At 34.7% G+C, this 21,186-nt stretch overlaps 1 protein-coding gene across 42 annotated transcripts in view; it reads left to right on the top strand.

Annotated features, from left to right (window-relative positions):
- The window catches only part of gish (casein kinase I gish), a 230,538-nt gene that overhangs the window by 29,814 nt on the left and 179,538 nt on the right, over positions 1 to 21,186 (top strand). For 33 of the 42 annotated variants that reach the window (XR_010952125.1, XR_010952128.1, XR_010952126.1 and 30 more), the window contains exons 2-3: positions 3,982 to 4,421; positions 10,991 to 11,824. Coding sequence is in view for 38 of the 42 variants with exons in the window: in XM_067779074.1 (XP_067635175.1) it covers positions 11,790 to 11,824 (35 nt within the window). In the remaining 4 variants the exon portion in view is untranslated. Of the gene's footprint in view, positions 1 to 2,754; positions 2,772 to 3,981; positions 4,422 to 10,917; positions 11,825 to 21,186 lie in introns of those variants that run through there. The other 9 variants (XM_067778895.1, XM_067778917.1, XM_067778929.1 and 6 more) reach the window with 9 other exon arrangements.

Raw genomic sequence — 21,186 nt, 5'->3', positions numbered from 1 at the left:
TTCAATCCTGTTTCTAAATTCGCCCGCTTGGGCTTCCACTCGATGTTTTTATTATGGATTAAATCGTACCTTCACCAGCGTAGCTGTGTTGTGATTATACACAATAACTCTTCAAACCCATTCACTGCCGCCTCCGGGGTGCCTCAAGGTAGCATACTTGGCCCGTTTTTGTAATTTTTATAAACGATATTTCCACCTGCTTCCAGCACTCTAATTTTCTATTATACGCTGATGACCTAAAGATTTTCAATACCATCACAAACTCAGATGACGTGATTAAAATTCAATCTGATTTAGATAACGTTGCTGTCTGGTGTCGTGCCAATAACTTGCCACTAAATGTTAGCAAATGCTTTCTTGTAAACTTTCCTAAATCACGTGGCCTCATTCCCACTTCCTACTCTCTTGATGGTACCCGCCTCTCAACTCTTAACGAGATAAAGGACTTGGGTGTTGTCTTCGATTAGAAATTTTCTTTTACGACCCATATAAATTCTACTATCGCTAAGGCGTATTCACTTCTGGCTTTTATTAGGCGTTCCTGCACAGACTTCACGGATCCCTACACCCTCAAGTTATTGTTCACTGGAATAGTTCGTTCAAAGCGGAATATGCCTGTTTTATTTGGAGGCCATATGCCATATTGTTACGCTTAAACGTGCAGAAAACGTTTGTTCGGTTCGCGCTGCGCTCGATGAACTTTTCTGAACCGATTCCATCTTATAAATCCAGGTGCTCACTTATCAAACTAGAGTCCTTGGAATGCAGAAGAACTGTCTTATAGCTCACATTTGTTTATGACATCATTAATGGTGTAGTTGATGCACCTTGTCTCCTTAGGAGTCTACGATTTCATATCCCTATAAGGACTTCGTAATGTACCTTTTTCTATACGGATTGTGTTCGAACCCTCTATGCCTCAAACGCTCCTTTGCTTGGAGCTATGACCGACTTTAATCGCATCTCTGATTCTTCAGCTATTGATTTTGCTCTTCCTAAGTTTACTTTTCAAACAGATTAATGTTCTGGTCAATCTCTTCATAGCATGTAAGTTTTATTGTGTCTATACTCAACTTATGTACTATACTATGAAATAATTTATCTAATTTTAATTAAACTTTGTTATCTAGTATGTAAGGGCTTTAAATGCCATAGACTGAAATAAAGAAATATATAATATATAAATACCAAATAGATTCAAAGGGTTGTGTAGCGCAACTCTTTCAGGTTGCCAGCTCAATATATATCTTCTCCAAACCCAATTGTCAACCTCACCTATCCATGGCGAATCCTGTTACTTTAACAACTGACCCTCTGGCGATCCCGAACTCCTCATGGATCTAGGGGGTGGGAGGGCGGTATGGCCGAGAAGGTCGCATGTGCTCATAGCAAATCGTTCCCGAGATGGTCGGGCTTGGTACCGGAACGTACCGGATCTGCATCCGGCGAACGGCCCTCATAATACGGTCATTAATTTTAAAGTATGTATGTACTAGGGAGGGAAAAATGTTGGCACTGTTTTGCTACTTTTTTACTATCTTAGTAATGTAATGTACTTAGATAATGGAGGGGACACTATTTGAAATTTTTTGAAGTCCAAAACAAATAATCGTTTACAAGCTATATACATACATATATACAAGTCGTATATACATATATGTATATTAGGGTGGTCCTTATAATCGAATGTAGTATTTTTTCCAGTCTCACCACCTAGATCGGTTGCACCAAGGTCAACTATATCGCACAAAAATTTTTATCCCGATTGGTGATGGTTTAGGCGTGTCGCAGGGGGGTCAAAGTTGAAATTGCTCTATGGAGACTCAAAAAATAAAAGTGATTTTTCTTTTTATGTAATACTCGAAATCGGTAGCCCTATGGTAGAAAATATCAGATGCAAATTCTGGTCCCGATTGGAAACGCCTAAGGGGTGTCGAAGGGGGATTGCAATTCAGACTACCCTATGGAGACTCGAAAAATAAAAGTGATTTTTCTTTCTATCTAATGCCCGAAATAGATATCACTATGGTCGGAGATATCACATACAAAATTTGGTTATGATTGGAAAAGCCTAAGGCGTGTCGCAGGGGGGTAAAAGTTCAGACTACCATATGGAGACTCGCAAAATAAAAGAGAAAGCGAAAATAGAGGAATGGTCTATATATAGTAACTTATGGGGTTTTTGTCAATATTATAAGCAAATTAATTGCATAAAATAAATTACGTTTTCAAGTGATCAAGAACTGAAGTTGATATTTCGTTTCAATATGATATCGCGACAAAAAATTAAGATTTATTTAGTGGGCCTCATCGAAAACCAAATTACGGGTGCCAAGTTGCCTTCTAATGGGCAAGTGTTACGGGTTTTTTCTACAATATTAGAAAAATAAAATTAAGTGTTCGTGAGAGTGCATATCTTGTGATAAAAGATACGGAAGTGTTTTGGCAAAAAGCACGCATCCCTCTCAAGCCTAAACATCACAGTGTTGCGAAGTTAGAAGCGTTATATATGAGATGGCGTTCGCTTTTTAAAAGCAGTAAACGCCATTCTACACACCAAAAAGCGAAAGAGTCGAGATTTTGCGAAGAACTGGAAAACTTATTGGATATAGCTCACGAAAAAGCATTAAACATGATCAGCAACCAAACTGATAAGGAGTTTCTTATCAATCAGAGGAAGAAAGGACGTTTAGGCGCATTTTCAAAAATAAATTGTACCGGAAATAATAAAAAAGTGCTTAAAAAAAGCTGCGATGTAGACTCGCCTGGAGGTAATAAACTTTTTCTGTTACTTTTTACAATTATGTAATTCCAAATATCATTTCAATACTGCGTTAGAAGAAGCCGTTGAAGAAAGCGAAAATGAAGATTTTGATCGTGGAAGCAATTGCTCACTAGAAAGGTCAAGTCGAAATGAACCAATAAACAGTAAAAGCAGCTTAGATTTTTTCGATAGGTTTTGCATAAATAAAAAGTTTCTTCATTCAGACCCAAATTGTTGGGCAACTAACAAAAATTATGTTAAAGCTGTTGATAGATTAAAAAATTTGAAAGTCGTAAACGATACGGCAGAGAGAGGAGTTAAACTTGTAGAAGAGTACAACAAAATCTTATCCAAAAACGAAGAGGACAAACAATACATATTACAGGTAGTCAACTACTATAAAGAAAAATACCCACACGCTACAAAGCAATCTTTATCACAACCATTGGTTATTTAGAAATTTATTGTTTAATTATGGTGTAAAATGAACGAACATAAATTTATTGTTATTTTATTTATAACTTGAAAACACAATAAAAACAAATTATTCACATTTTTTGAGCCTCCATCGGTTAATCTGGACTTTCACCCCCCTGCGACACGCCTTAGGCTTTTCCAATTTTGTATGTGATATCGCCGACCATAGTTATATCTATTTCAGGTATTAGATAAAAAAAAAGAACTTTTATTTTTCGAGTCTCCATAGGGTAGTCTGAACTTTTACCCCCTGCGACACGCCTTAGGCTTTTCCAATCATAACCAAATTTTGTATGTGATGTCTCCGACAATAGTGATATCTATTTCGGGTATTAGATAAAAAGAAAAATCACTTATTTTTCGAGTCCCCATAGGGTAGTCTGAATGGCAACCCCCCTGCGACACCCCTTAGGCGTTTCCAATCGGGACCAGAATTTGCATCTGATATTTTCTACCATAGGGCTACCGATTTAGAGTATTAGATAAAAAGAAAAATCACTTTTATTTTTTGAGCCCCCATAGAGCAATTTCAACTTTGACCCCCCTGCGACACGCCTAAACCATCTCCAATCGGAATAAAATTTTTTGTGTGATATCTTCGGCTATATTACTATCGATTTAGGGGTTGAGACTTTGGAAATCTGATGATACAATTTTCTCCATACAAATAATGTATATGTTTATATGTATATAAATATACATCAACAATTAAATAATAATTTTCTTATTTATCTTTACAGATTAAAATCTAGAGCACATTTCACCACACCGCCACAATTAATACAATTTGTATTAAAAACTAAATAAACAATATAGCTCAATGAAATGTATATACTCAATCCAAATCGTATCATAATCGACATTTGCCTCTAACAGCTGCTATGCATTTTTGATTTGGAACCTACGAGTTCTTTGAGCACGTACATTATGCGTTGAATATAACGGGTATACTAAAGCTAAAAAATTGCTAATCAATGCCTACGTTTGTAGAGGTCATTTATGCGTTTGTGCGAATGAAACGTTCTATTAAAAATGTAAATAATCGATATAAAGGTGTGATAAAAAACCATTAACTCGAAAAAGTTAATTAAGCAAGTTAAAAAAACATACATTCATAGGTTTAACTTAATTAAATCACACAAAATTAACGAAACTCATAAAAACGGAGGTCCACATTTGTGTAAGTCTTTACTTACTTCCCTGCCACTATCACGCTTTCGTTTGCTGACCTCAATAACTTTCAACCTCCCGATGAAGACTACAGGAGAGTGCACAGTTAATTTGGTTGACATTCAGAACCCGTTTCAGTGATACAGGCTTTGGAAGCTTGGTCGTCGCCTATTGCCTTTTCAAAACTACTTAATGATAATTTCTTCAAATGAAGTATTTACACCCATCGCCACGCAAACCTTACAGGCAACTATGACATGGAGATAATCGAACTTTAAATCACATCAGTGCACGGATGAAAAAACTTTAAAGTGAAGCGGGGACCAAAATTTTCTTAGGCGGAGCTTACCAGATTCAATCCTTATGTCCTTAAAATCTTAATGTCCTTATCCGTAAAACTCAAAGATTTCGTGTTGTTTTTTTAAGGCCAAAACAGCAGCACATACATATATGTAAGAAAGAAAGCAAAGATGAAAAATATCGCCAAGTTAAATAGAAATACGAAGATAAATATAAAAAAGAAACACGAAAAAAATATGTAGGCAATGATGATGACGAACGACATGATGACCCCAGGCGTTGCGTAGCGCAACCCTTTCAACGGGTTGTCAGCGCAATGTATAACTTCTCAAAACCAATTGTAAATCTCACCTACCCGTGACGAATCCTGTTTCCTAAGAAACGAGGCTCTGGGAAATAGCAGGTTCAAGGAATAAATACACACATTTTCACAAACCAAACCCATATCTGAATATTCCATATATGTAATACTCATATATTGCTGCAAAAGGCTAGGTACATTCCCAAACATCAGAGTGCCGATATATTGCTGTTTAAACGTTTTTGTTTTTGTATTCAATAATCGAATGTACCTAAATTTAAATTTTTTCACAAAAATTTTATAGGCTGTCTTGTTTTGATTTCGAATTAAAAACATTGCGAGCATTTTCCATTGGGAATAAAAATCTTAACTTGAAAATCTTCAACAAGCATCTGTCATACATGAATTTAAAAATTGCTCTCATGATTCAATTACTACAGGTTTGTTCTTCAATGATGACGACACTCCCAAATTGAAAAATCTGGACGGGTTGCTTTTACGAAGTAAGGAAAACGGGGAATAATTCAATCCCCTTCAGTGAAATTGTAGTAGACAAGTATCTTTGGTAGTATATTAGTAGTGATAATAAATTTGTAAATGCCAAAAGTTTTTGGGGAAATAATTAATTTTCTACTAAATATTTCGTGAATTGATAAAGTTATGTTGGTTTGGTCATTCTTTCAGAAATTGTTTGAAGAATGCCGTACGTTAGAATTTTATTCAAAAATGCACTATCTCAAAATTTGTTTCAAAAACTCCCTATATGAGCATAAGTTCAATGCATTTTGCAATAACAGGCAGTTAATGAAAAGCATTCTGAGATGAAGCGTTCTTCAATCTAACTCTAATATAGGGCGGTTTTGTGACAAATCCAGAATTGGGAAATTTTTGAAAAATATTTTGGGATAGCACGATTTTGAACAGGCAGCCGACATGTTGTGATACGCTACTCAGCAGCCGCAATGAACTGACAAAAACAAAAATAAATGGCTTATCGTCTTAGAACTTTATATTCCTACCTTGACTTTGACAGAAGGGTTAAGCTTTCGTGCGGTCCTGCTACACAGGGAGTATTCACCTTTTTATTCTGAAATTTCGGAAAGCTCTTTTCCGTTAAGTATTCATAGAAGTGTTCCGGATAAACCGTTAATTTAGAATATTCGGAATACGTTCATTTGATACTATCTCGCGAGGTCCGAATATGCATAATATTCAAAATATAAACCGATTCTCCAAATTCTTAAATGGAGACGAATGTTCCGAACATACGGAATTAATAGAACAGTCGGTGGACTTTTAATACGCGCCCAAAAATATCGAGAGAAGTGGCAAAAACGCGTATTGACCTCGATAACAATAACTCGAAGGCGGAAATAAAAATTTTAGCTCGTTCAAAAGATATTGACGAAAACCCGAAAAATGGCCCCGGGTTGCGTTGGCGGCCTTCAGCCGAGCTTATCAAAAATTACTCCGGCGGTCCACCAATGAGGTGGGATCAAAATTAAATGCGTGCAAAATCCCTTTGTACACAAAATCTTTTTCAGTGCACAAAAACATTACAACAACCACATGAAAATTGCCAACTTTAACTCCAAATATCTCCGAACAGAGATACAATTTTTCTTTTCCACCTTAGGATTATTGTTGTCGAGGTCACCTCTCTCGATATTTTGGTACGCGTATTAGCAGTAGACTCCTGTTCTAGACTTTTACCTGAATAAGTTAACATGCCTCATTGAGCATATCGTTATGGCATCTCCATTATTTACTAATTACATTTTTACGTGAATCGGTTTAATAGTCGAGGTTTTGACGCTGAACGATGAATTTTGAATTGGTTTAGTTGTCGAATGTCCATAGGTTTACGAAAGTGCACGATTCCTTGGTGTCCGTACTTTTCATATAACCTATGTTCAGGCACACTAATAGGTCATGGCATAGTTAATAGATTCATCATAAAATTAAAATAAATGTTCTAAGGAATTATGTAGTTAAGTACTTATCGGGTATTTGTAAACTGATTGGTTCCTATTTCTACTACTAATATTTTTCGAAAATTCGCAAAGTACCAACATAGTTAACGGATGTCAATTCGATTTGGGAGCAAAATGGCTGCAATCGTCAAAAAATGTGTCTGTCGAGCAAACCTCTTGTGATTGAATCATGAATTGCTCCTACCTTCACATATTTTCATATCAAAAAACTACATGACATATGAATTGTAGGTTGCCATACCTGAAATATTGTTATAATTGAACAAATGGTTGAAGATTTAACTCAAATTTCTGGCGTTTCGAGATTTAACTTTGTATGGAAAAGCGTGCAAGATTTATTTTTTTCTGACAAATGAAAATTTTGTTTTTAGTTTGAAAATTTGGTGCATAAAAACACAATTAAAATCAACTTTCATGTGAAAAAAGTGAACCATTAGAGACCGAAATAATTTTTGCGTGTTACTGCTTTGTTTTTATTGTTAAAAATGTTAATGTAAAAATAAAATGTAAAACATAATCAAAAACATGTCAAACTCATTAATTTTGGGGGAATAGTGGTCTCGCTTTTTCATGATAGAAATTGTTTTTGTGTTTTGACGTTCCAATAAAGTTTCGTCAGTTTTTTTAGCTTGGAATCCAAGCACAAATAAAGTAGTGTCATATATGCTTTATTCTTTTTAATTTTTTTTTAAATAAACCTGCAAGAAATAAAATATAAGTTAAAAAATTTTGTTTATTTTATAAATAATTTTAATTACTTCACAAAATGATCACCGCTTTGACAATAGCGCACAGTGTGATATATCATCAACCTAGCTGATATAAAGTCACGATTGGAATAAATAATTAATTTTTCTAGCTCTACTCACCAACTAACGCTTTTACATAAAAATAAATATATTTGTAAACATTTATTATTATTTCGCCACTTTTGGTAATTTTTATAGCCTTATACGTTTATGTTATGTTAATAATAATGAGCTTAAAGGCCATGGTTAAATAAAACACAATGTTTAAAATTTCATTGGTTTTTTTAATTTGTCAATATTTCGGCTTCAGTCTGAAGCCATCTTCAGGAACTTGTGGTTATTCTTGATCGACTCATTGTGTTTTATTTAACCACGGCCTTTAAGCTCATTATTATTAACATAACATTATTTCACCACTTTTTAAGTTTTTATTGCTAAATAAATTTAAATTAAAAAGGATATATCAAAGTTAGAAAAATTCATTAGAGAAAACGTATTATCGTGAAGAAAAGCATATTTTTGTATGTAGTAATAAGTAATTGCAGTAAACTTAAATAAATGTAATCAAAATCAAAAAAATCTAAGTCGATAACGTTATGTTAATCGCTGAAACTGTAGTCGAATTTTTCATCTAGGAGCCTTGATCAAAATTTGCTTCTGGGTTTGAAAATAGTTTAAGTACTTCTTTGTTGAATGCCTCATTTGCCTTAAATTGATTCGAGTTCTTTTCTGAAATGGAGTAATTAGGGGATCGGACGACAAAAATAATATATTGATTAAATCTTCCATTGTATATTTACGAGACATCTTTCTTGTAATATTTCGCCTGTAGCTCTTAAAATCTTTATTTCTACTCTCCAGTGCTTCCTCTGAAAGATTTCCTGTTGGAAGTATTGCTTTATAAATCATTTCTGCCCCATGAATCAAAATTTTGTGAATGCTCGATGGCGTGTAACACCATGGGTACATATCTACAAACCATTTTGTAGTCAAAATGGCATACTTTGGAATCAACGGCGAATCCACATGACATAGTTTGAAGTATGACAGCAAATCGCTTAATTAAATTTTCGTCAACTCCCGTTATTTCCGCATCATTTGAAGGGCATTGGAAAAAACGTCTGGCTGTGTTGCCATCATTGGTCTTCCTAAAGCCTTGTTTTGGAAGATCTACTAATAACCCCTTGTCTTCTTTAAATCTTTTTTTTTCTCTTCAATAATCTTTTTTTCCGTTCCTTCAAGAGTTTTGTTTGTCCACCAACGCAAGGTGGACTTCCGCTGACAGATCAGTTATAATAATGGATTCCTTTGGAGGATAGCATGCAATTTTTTCTTTTCTGAGGAATTCATATGATGGGTAAATGTCAGCATGTCTTTGTTTAGCCCCAGATCGTATTTCTAAATACGTTTTAACTGTAAACTTTCGATTTATGTATAGAGCGACTGCCTCTTCTGGAGTACATTTAACTAACACTGGTGCTGGACGAGTCAGGGCATGTTAGATTTTAGTTGCGTCGGAATTTTTTGTGATGCTTTCTACCATTATGCTGCATCCCGCTGACCTGTTAACCTCAAGCTAGAAGCAGGTGCAAAACCCAACTCTCCTTTTGAATAGTTTCGTATCAAATATAACTTTTTTTTTCGACTGATAACTAGCATCCGAAAAAGATATCACTGGTCATCCCTTCTTCTTTTAAAATACCTCTGAAACTTTTCCACTCGCAAATTTTGAAACTGCTTTTTTCATTGGAGTCAACTTTGAGCTGTAATTTTTTTTCTTTTGCGTTATTTTGCTTATACCTAATCTCGAAAAGTTCGTCCCTTGAGATTGCCATATTTCCTGAAAACAAAATATTACATGAAAACCTGTATTTTCCTGCAGATAAAGTTGTACAATTTTAGTTTTACGAATAGAGGCAAACAAGTTTAGATACAAATTAAATCGGATAAATGCGGATAACGAAATTGCTGGTCTTATGAAATCAAAACATTTCAAAAATTTTACTTAATTTAACATTATCCCACTATAACATGAAAAACTAATTCCTTTTTAATTAAAATCACAAAAATGTGTATTTACTAAAATTAGCATGAAATCAGCAATTTAAACTTTCAAATTCAATGGCAAAAATTCGAGTTAAAACTTTTCCCAATTGATATGCTTCCAAATAAAGCTCCGTTAGTCGATTCAACTTAGTTCAAATTTCCTAGTTTTTTTATTTTTTCGCTTAATTACGCATTGCTAAATAGAATTTCAAAAGAATTTTTGAAATTCAACGCTATACTTTTTTAATTACACTGTGTAGCGGTGGTAGTGTTTCTACCGTCATGACGGCCGTAATATATTACTTTTAGTTGAACTTCACCGTCTTCTTAGTTTCCACATATTTCTTTTACATTGCTACTTATTCGACAACTATAAAACTTCTCAAAGACGCACTAAATGTACATAGTTTCACGAAGTGTAAATTATTTTTCCCCGGGGCAATATGGCATTAGTTGCGAATAAATAAATATTTGACTCTACCGCTACGTAGCGGCCGCTATATACCGGCACCGCTTTCAAGGAAACCAAGCAGTTAGATTCTGAATATAGGGTGAAGAAACAAAAGTGACTTAAATTAAATGTAGTAAAAAGATAGGCTAATAAAAAAAAATAAATACAAGGCGCGATATACCTCCGAAGAGATTTTAGGCCGAGCTTCTCTTCCAATATGCGTCGTGCTCCTTTTTAATTTTTCCTACAAATTGGAGGGAGATGTTTTATGCCGACTTCGATCGGCATCTGCAAGTGAGATGAGTTTTTACTGAAAAGCTTTTCATGGCAGAAATACACTCGGAGTGTTTGCCAAATCACTGCCGAGGGGCGACCCCGCTACTACCTAACCACGGCGGCAGCCAATAACACTTGCAGAAATTCTAACAAATCTAAAAACGAAGAGGTTTGCGTGGCCACGAGTGTACATTATTTTAATATTTTACACGCAACTTTTAATTAAAAATATTAAAATGAGAAACTCTGGTTGATGACAGCAAATGCAAATGTTTCAAAACAGTAAAACAAGCGTCAAAAATATGTCAAACAAATGATTGTTCAATTAAAATTATTTTGTTCTCAACATTTTTTTCTTTCAATCAATTTCAATAAATATTTGTGTGAAGTTTTTTTGTTTTAATTCGTCACTATAAAAAAATGAATCAAACAGTATATAATAAAATAACTAAAACCCTGCAGAAATAGCAAAATCATCAATTGAATTTCGAAATCGGCTGCAGTAAATACAAAACGATTTTGATATTGGATTGGATTGGATTAATTTAAAAAATGAAGTCGATCACAGACAGAAGTAGGAGCTGAAAGGATAGTGACACCATAACTGATAAAGTTCTAATAAGCTGAAATACAAATAGTTGTTGTATAACAAAAGCGGAAACGTTAGCCTAACGCAGTGAACTTCCTTTGGAACTGCTTTGCCGTTTTTGTGTTCCATTCAAGTGTAAATAAACAATAAAAACATCAGAATATAACCAATAATGCCCTTTACGCAATTGCAACGTCATTATCAAATCTTGGATTGTATGTAGTTGACAAGCGTTGAATCAAAACAACGCAAATACATATAACACAGAAGAAGAGACACAAATATTTAACGTTGATTGCGTAAAGGATTTGTGGTGGTGTTTACGTGGCATAACAAATAAAATACTTTGAGATTTTATATGTAAATAATTCATTGATTCGAATCATTCATTGTTATCGTCGTCGTCGTGTTCGAAATCGAGATGAAACGTTGGCAGTCGTATTTGAAACCTTTTTAAAGCCATTTGTGTGTCAACGCTAAACAAAAACAAAAACACACTAGTGGACCTACTAAACGCACATTCTACAACACTGACCAATTACTTGGTTTGTCAACGTTTGCAAATTTTTGCCAAATCAGCCTTCAACTCTTTTGCTCACAATTTCTCGTCTATAAATTCTCTGACAGCTAAGGCGGCGACAAAAGCGCACAATCGCTACGAACGCATTAGAAATGCAGCGAAGAGAAACGCGTGAAAGGCCAAGCACGTAAGTAATGATTTTTATATTAATTTTAGTTTTATATAATCAAAAAACGATTTAATAAGTAACAAGTTCTGTGTGAGAGTTATGTCGATGAAAACTCGATTTATCTAAACAATCTATTCTTCCCTATGGAGAGGGAATGACCTTAAAATCGTCTTGAAACTGGTATGGACTTAGTACCATAGCCGTTTAAACAGTTTAGTTCCTAAATGATCCTTAAAACATTCCCAAAATGTTTCAAAATAATCCTAAAACAATCTCGAAATGTTCCGTACTCTGTCTACCGAAATGATCCAGAGGTAGTTTTGAAATATTCCCTAGATGATTGTGAAGTGGACTCCAAAAAGTTTGATCTTAAAAACAATCGAAAACGACCTTTTGGAAGTCCGGACTCAATCTCACTGCTGTTTCTTCCAAAATTGCTTATACTTTGATCTGTATCACCTAGATACCGGTTATTAATGGCCTGGGTCATATAGACTCAGAGCTGGAAACAGGAGTTTCTGCTCTTTATTCGAAAACTTCACAGATAATTCCGCAGTTATACTGATTTCTAATTAATCCAATAAAAATATCCTAAGTAAAGAATAATCCGAAAACTTCCCAAAAGGTCTCAAACCAATCAAAAACTGTATTCCATATTATTCGAAAATGTAAATAATTATGATTTATCATTAAAAACGTGAAACCTTGGAAAAATTATACTACATTTACTAAAACAAAAGTTTGAAGATAGCAAATCCTTTAAAAAGTAAGACAACAAAAAAAGAGGTATAAAAAATTTTTATACTCAAAGAATTAATTATACAGAAATAAAAAACTAAAAAAAATCTTTTTTTGCATAGCAAAAAAAATTCCAAACCTACAATGAAAATTAAGAAAATCTATATATATGTATTAGACTGGATCGATTTATTAACGGATATCGCGCCATCGATTTTTCGATAGGATTTGGGCTCAGGAAAAAAAGTTCCACTACGCATACTCAAAAAAATAATTTTCGAGCCTGCGAAAAAATAAATGGCGAAAGGGTTAATTTTCGACCAAAACGCTCCCCAAAACCCAAAAAATTTGTTTTTTCAAAAAACTGTTATCGCCAAAGTTTTTACAACAGAAACAACAAAAAACAAGTAATATTTAACAAAAAAAACGGTAATAGTCTAGTTGAGGGGTCGACTGCTAATACGCTACCAAAAATATCGAGTGAGGTGTCAAAAGACGCGTATTAATCTCGAGAACAATAATCCGAAGGCGGAAATTTTATCTCTGTCCGGAGATATTTGCAGTTGAAGTTGGCGATTTCCATGTGGTTGTTGTTGTGTTCGTACCCACAAAAAAAATTGTGCATCACCGTGGCGGTAGCCACGGTTATACCCCACACCCGGACTTGGCATGGCGTAGCCCAGGGTTATTTTTTATAAGCGCGGCCGAAGGCCGCCAACTCAGAAAGGTGTTCTGCGCAAAAATAATATGGATCCTACCCCCGGTTTCGGAGGTACCCGCGGTTCTTTTTTCGGTTTTTCGTTAATATCTTTTGAACGATTTAATATTTTTATTTTCCGCCTTCGGATGACAATACGCGTCGTTTGACACCTCTCTCGATATATTTGGTAGCGTATTAGCAGTCGACCCCTCAACTAGACTATTACCAAAAAAACTTTAAGTACCAAATTAAAAATATGAAATGAAATAATAAGAAATCCAAGGAAAAAATCTTACCAACAAAATTGTATAGCTCCAGCAGAAATACCAAAAATCCAAGGGTCTAATTTTATATTGCGAAACTAACGTTCGTTTCGCAACAAGCCTGTTTTCATTACGCCAAACTATCATACCTCAATACGAAAACAGCTGATTATTACGAAACGATAACGTAAGAAACGAGGATTAGTTACCCATGACGAATTGTCGACAAAACAAAGAAATCATTTGTCACTTTCTCCAGTAACTCCTAGGTTCATCAGGGGGATCTACTGGAAAAACGGCAGATGCATTATATTTGCAGTATACTAATAACAAGTAAGGAAGGCTAAGTTCGGGTGTAACGTACATATGAGTATACAGGTAGTCAAAGCAATAGTGAAGCGAATAAAATAGAGCGAAATAAATTGGCATACTTGTCAAAACAAAAAAATATATATGTATACCCAGATGCCTGCCTATTCATATGATATTTTAAGAGTGCGGTTTTAAGGACATAGCCCTCATTTTTTTTTGGGGCAAGTGCACTGGCACAGAATGATGAGTACATTTTTGTATTTGTTGTATGAATGCGTTAGTTTTGAGCTAATTACGAGTACTTCTATTTTACAGTTTTGTTTGTCTATAAGTAAATGTTTGTACATAGAGTAGGGCGCATTACGATGCACGGTGGAAAATAAAATTCACGTAAAAATCGTTTTTTATCTATTTTTCATATCGTCGTTTCGCCTATAAAAAAGTTATGTTTTTGTCAGTGGTGAATTATTTATTACCAATATTTCCTAGTTTGCTATTTTTTGCTAATCTTTAATTAAGAAGTTATCAAAGGTGCTTGGTGCTCGAAATTCTATATAAATAAAAAAAATTGGGTATTGCCTCTGCTCATGGTGGAATAACCATTTCCATTTTGAATTGGCGTTGGGTGGCACTAATATGCGGAGATAAAAGCAGTTTCTGTAATGGATTTCGTAGCAAGGTATTTATTTTGCTACTACTATTTTTTCAAAGCGGGTAAAAATTTTACCCTCTTCTGGCCGTCGAAAATACATCCCTATAGTTTCAGAAATAAGAATATTGTCAGTTTATAACACAACTTTTTTATTCAGAGGGAAAAAATGTATGGAAATCTATACAAGACGTCTTTTCTAAAAAAATGTCAACGGTGTAGGGTTATTTACTTGTAATAAATATACTTTTTTATATTATAAAATTTATTATTATTAGATTGCTTATTGTTAATTATCAAAACATGAAAATATTTCATTCATTATTTGAACGGCATCACTTTTTTTGTCGAATTCCGAGACCAGCCTGGCAGCGACACCATTCCCGTCTATAACCTCAAATCATTGGGGAGAAAATGTTTGCCATGGTTAGCACCAAAAGCGGCAGTAGCCGAGGCTTTTTTAGTTGTTTGATTGGTTATCTAATATACCCTGTTATTATTCAAAACATTTGGCTAGGTCAATATACGCGTAGATATTCTCTATCAAGCATTTTGATACTTTCATTTAATCGGCTATCGCAAAACTGCCTAAAGTTCGGGCCTACTATTGCCTAGGGCTGGACTCTCGCAGAGTAAATTAGTGACTTTCCTCACAACCGGTCACACTACAGCTCCTACACCTGTCTTTGAAGGGCCAAGTTTGCTTGGTGAACCGTTACTGCCTCAGAGCTGTCTAATCATACACCGGCCTTTGTTAGTTCATCCGCTTTTTCATTGCCGTCAATATTCTTGTGAACGAATAACCAGGTGAGTGTAACGCCCTCTCCCTCCCTCTTACATCTATCGCCGCCGGCCTATATAAATGTATGTATATCTCACCGTTGATTAAATGATTCTCTAATAGGAAATTACAGGCCCCCACTAAACCAAGTAGCTCTTTTTTAGTTGTTATTTTTATAGGTAAATGACGATCAGAATCTTTTCTACCCTTGTGGAGGGGGGTGGTATGAGCTATAAAGTTCTACTTGAGCACATGAAATCGTTCGCAAGATGGTCGTGCTAGTACCCTAATGGTACTAGTTAACAGAACGTGCCGGATCAATATCCTGCAAAAGATAGCATTCGAGGAGTGTCTTTATCATAAAACAATGACGATGCCACAGACAGTTTATGGGAAATTGTACCAGCTCGCTTGATAGCATTACTATCAGCGAAGGCTTGGCTAGATGTGTGGACCGGTGGCCGATGCTCCCCTTGGCTTTGAACGCCCTGCCTACAGTTTGCGTGAGCGTAAAATTTAAGGGTGGGTGATAAACAATGTATCTTCTTACAGCCGAAACATCTCAGGTTTACCCGTCAAATCCAGAACCTCAATATCTCATAAAATTTACAGACTCGTCGCCTTTTTTGTCCTACTGTTATGTGTGGTTTAATTTTTCTCCAAAAGTATAATATAGTAAAAATTGCCTTTGTTAACTCTCCAGGACAGAAGTATGCTTCTAAAACACGTCCAAAAATATCGGGAAATTGGATCCATAGTCTTTTTTCACCTATCTGAAACCTTTTTTCGACATAAGTAACAATTTTTCGGGTTATTGATACCGAGGACAAAACACGTATTTTGACACCTCTCCCGACATTTTTGTCCGAGTATTAGCAGTTGACCCCTACCCTAGAGTATTACCAGCAACATTGATGCCCTCAAAGGAAATTGATAAGCTGCAAACGTTTAAAAATATAATAAAGCACACTTCTTCCATATTTTTCATCAAAAAATTGCATTGAAATCAAGTTACATTTACTGCTTTCTGTATGTTATCATTATTGAAAAAGTATGAATTTCAGCACTAAACCCAAAGGGCCCTCTTTTATGACCCATTCTAGTGTGCTTCCAAAATACAACCCGGAGTAAAGGCCGTTCGGTTTGACAGCTGTCAAAACATCCTCCACCTTCTATCATTATGGAAAATTTATAAATGTGACAACAATGTTGAAACTGAATTTTCAGCTAACACAAAAAAAAAAATTCTGTGCGCGGCAGTTTTACTACGTGCCTACGTTTACTACTCTTCTTAGAGCGAGAGAATAGCCATTTTATTTTGCTCTCCTGAACAATAACTGAAAAACGTACACCTGGTTTTGATGAAGTAGCGACGAGCCAGTTCCACACGGCTATTAGTGTTCAAATTTGGTACGAACATTTTCAACTTTTTTTCACAATACGCTCTAATGCACTTACATACGAGTATCATGCCTCCCTTTGTAGTCCCTTTGTACGTATATACATGCATTGTATATTTGTTTACTCCCCATCCACCTGATTCGATTTAATTTGCTTGTATGTATGTACTTGGCATTTCACGTGTTGCGCGCGCTTTTTGTTTTACGCGCCAAAAATAGACAAATCGAAATAAATGCAGTTGATACCTACCACCTGATGATTTTTGTGACGGTGGTTGTTAATGTACTATATATACTTTTTTTATATTTTTTAGTTTAAATTAAATTTTTTAGTTTAAATTATTATTATTTTTAAAAGTGGCATACGTCGATTATATTTTTGTTGTTGAGAAAAATTACAAAATTTACACAATTGTAAATTGTCTACAAGTATTGCCTCTTTTAACTGTTTTATTTACATTGACCTGACAGACCGGGCGGCACGAATTTTCCTGATAAGCTACAAGCTTCAAACTTGGAATATAGTTCAGAACCCGATGAAAATGCAATAATAAGAAAAAAAACTCCGATAGGTAGCGCATATTGGAACACATAACACATACATGAATAGAAAGCGATATATGAATAAAAATCGCCGGCAGGTGGCGCAGACATCGAGTATTAAAGAAAATCGTATTTGTGCTCCGATAATAGGCAATTAAGACTAAAAACTTGAAAATAAAAAAATAAAAACAAATTGTTAAGCTAAACGGTTTTATTGAAAATAATACTTACATTAAGTAATAATAATACTAAAAGCTAGAAAATAATTAGGTAGGTCCTAAAAATGTGAGGCGTAGCATAACCTGATTAAGGTTAACTTGGTCTTACTTATGACTATCAATAGAAATTTGTCGCGTCCAACGATTTTATTTAATTTTCTGATCAACGCCCTAGATTGATGAGGAGTATGGTGACTAGTACCTAGGACCTACCTAATTATTTTGTAGCCTTTCGTATTATTATTACTTAATGTAAGTATTGTTTTCAATAAAACCGTTTAACTTAAAAATATTTTTTTTTTACTATTTTATTTGCTATTACTTTTTATACACAATTCATACACAAATTTTATACACAATTCCTCATAAAAGTAGTGGCGTGGAGCGAATAGAATTTGATTAGTTAAAACCGAACAATAAAAAAAGAATTTTCGTAAATCATTACACGCCTTAGTTTGTTTTTATTATCTTATTCGCTGTACAAACGCATTCCATGCTTCGATTCGAAACCGATCGAATTGCATTTGCTTGTTTTAAAATTGACTTCGTTTTCTTTTAATTTTACTTTTATGTGCAAGAGCGATATGCAATTTTCATTTTAAACTTTAAAGTTTGTGCAGATGAGTTCCGTGTCGGCTTTAAATATTTAGGTCCCGTTCCGCCAATTTGTAGGAAAAATTAAAAGGAGCACGACGCAAATTGGGAGAAGCTCGGCCTTAAATCTCTTTGGTGGTTATCGCGCCTTGTATTTATTTTTATACTCAGCTGAGAAGAGCTCACAGAGTATATTAACTTTATTCGCATAACGGTAATCCGTAAAGGCATAAACTAATCGAGATAGATATAGACTTCTATATAGCAAAATGATCTGGGTGAAAAAAGAAATTCATTTAGCCATGTCCGTCCGTCTGTCCGTCCGTCTGTAAACACGATAACTTGAGTAAATTTTGAAGTATCTTGATGAAATTTGGTATGTAGGTTCCTGGGCGCTCATCTCAGATCGCTATTTAAAATGAACGAAATCGGACTACAACCACGCCCACTTTTTCGATATCGAAAATTTCGAAAAACCGAAAAAGTGCGATAATTCATTACCAAAGACGGATAAGCCGATGAAACTTGGTAGGTGCGTTGACCTTATGACGCAAAATATAAAATTAGAAAAATTGTGGACAATGGGCGTGGCACCGCCCACTTTTAAAAGAAGGTAATTTAAAAGTTTTGCAAGCTGTAATTTGGCAGTCGTTGAAGATATCATGATGAAATTTGGTAGGCACGTTACTCCTATTACTATATGTGTGCTAAATAAAAATTAGCGAAATCGGATGACGAACGCGCCCACTTTTGAAAAAAAAAATTTTTTAAAATAAAATGTTAACAAAAAATTTAATATCTTTTCAGTATAAAAGTAGATAAATTATGTCAACATTCGACTCCAGTAATGATATAAAAAAAATCTTTGGAACAAAATACAAAGATAAAAGAAAATTTCAAAATGGGCGTAACTCCGCCCTTTTTCATTTAATTCGTCTAGAATACTTTTAATGCCATAAGTCGAACAAAAATTTGGTAGGGACATAGATTTTATGACGATAACTGTTTTTTGGGAAAATGGGCGAAATCGGTTGAAGCCACGCCCAGTTTTTATACACAGCCGACCGTCTGTCCTTCCGCTCGGCCGTTAACACGATAACTTGCGCAAAAAACGATATATCTTTACTAAACTTAGTTCACGTGTTTATCTGAAGTCACTTTATCTTGGTATAAAATATGGCCGAAATCCGACTATGACCACGCCCACTTTTCCGATATCGAAAATTACGAAAAAAAAAAAAAATGCCATAATTCTGTACCAAATATGAAAAAAGAGATGAAACTTTATAAAAAACTTTGGAAATTGGGTTTGACACCTACCATATTAAGTAGAAGAAAATGAAAAAGTTCTGCAGGGTGAAATCCAAAGCCCTTGGAATCTTGGCAGGAATACTGTTCGTGGTATGACATATATAAATAAATTAGCGGTACCCGACAGAAGATGTTCTGGGTCACTCTGGTCCACATTTTGCTCGATATCTCGAAAATACCTTCACATATACAACTAAGGGCTACGCCCTTTTAAAACCCTCATCGATATGATACCCATATCGTACAAAACATTCTAGAGTCACCCCCGGTCCACCCTTATTGCGATATCTCGAAAAGGCGTCCAACTATAGAACTAAGGCCCACTACGTTTTAAATAATCATTAACACCTTTCATTTGATACACATGTCATACAAACACATTCCAGGGTTACCCTAGGTTCATTTTGCTAAATGGTGATTTTCCCTTATTTTGTCTCCAAAGCTCTCAGCTGAGTATGTAATGTTCGGTTACACCCGAACTTACCTTTCCTTACTTGTTTATTTTATTTTTTATTTATACGAATCGTATGGAAATTTTCAAGTTTTAATTAAAACTGTACCAGAGCTCTAACCCTTGGTAACCGAAACACTAGCTATTGTACATATTCTTGAAATAAAGTTAACGGTCTACAATAATGATCTAGAAAGATTGTTTGGTTACTTCACTTGCTTAGTAGTTTTTTGAGGTTAAAGTTCAACCTCGAATTGTATAAGATTCCTCATACGATTTGTATGAAAAAACTAAAATCCCGTTTAGGCACCTTTGAAGATTAAAATAAAAACTTGAAATATTTATAGGCTGTTTTTTTGAAGGTCCTGAAAAATAATTTCACTATACCAAAAGGGGGAAAATATGTTTTTTTGGTCTACCCTAACATACATATTTTTATGTATGTGGCAGCAAAAATGCTTTGTAAGTTTTATAACTCATTTTCTTAAAATTTTTTGGTAATTAAAAAAAAAAAAGCTTTAATAAACTGTATAACGAACGAAAACTATTTAAACTAACAACCTTAGCTTCCTCAAAAATTGTCAGAAATCACTGCGATGTTTGAGGGACTTGAAACTTGTACTTTGCCAGACTAAAATTTACTGGAGTACAAAACTGCGTATTCAGTGCGTTCCTAAAAGAGATAGAATTCACAAATTCTTCATTTTTAAATTAATGTAAATAAGGTGCTGATAAAATTTACAAATAATTTTTGTTGCTATCTTTTCACTCGTAGATGTACATATATTTGTATTTATTTATGTGCATGTGGGTCTTATGTATTTGCCATCACTTTTCTATGACCCAACTCACAACTTTGACTTCAACCAGGCAGCGCGCGCTTGGTCTGCCAAACCTAGTGATAGAACGATACGAGTACTGAGAGTAATATCGATACTTTTTCAAAAAATTCTCGAGTATTTCGTAGTCGATGCTTTCTTCCAAGTATTAAGTAAAGTATCTATACTTTATCTTGATACTTTACCAAGTGCCGATGGTCTACATTTTTAAGATCAACAAAGTTCGCGTTTTCGATGACGCGATTTAACTCCGAAGAGACTTAGACCGGGCTTCTCCTCCAATTTGCGTCGTGCTATCTTTAATGTTCCTTACAAATTGAGGGGACGAGACCAACACATTTTATGCCGATTCCGGGGGCCATCTGCAAAGCAGATGAATTTTCACTGGGAAGCTTTTCAAAGGAAGACATACACTCCGAGTGCTAGATTTTTCTAACTGTAAAAACTTTTTTTTGAATGCCTTGAGTCGTTCGAAAAACTTTAAAATAATTTAATGTTCGCGTGGTTAATCTTTAAATGTATCCTAAAATGTATGTAAGAGCACACAAATGGGTATATGATGTTCGGTTTGGTCCAAACTT

The sequence above is a fragment of the Eurosta solidaginis genome, chromosome 1 (assembly GCF_040869045.1).
Source record: "Eurosta solidaginis isolate ZX-2024a chromosome 1, ASM4086904v1, whole genome shotgun sequence".
Classification (NCBI taxonomy): domain Eukaryota; kingdom Metazoa; phylum Arthropoda; class Insecta; order Diptera; family Tephritidae; genus Eurosta; species Eurosta solidaginis.
Note: the sequence above shows the minus strand (reverse complement) of the source record. Positions and strands in the feature narration are given on the sequence as shown.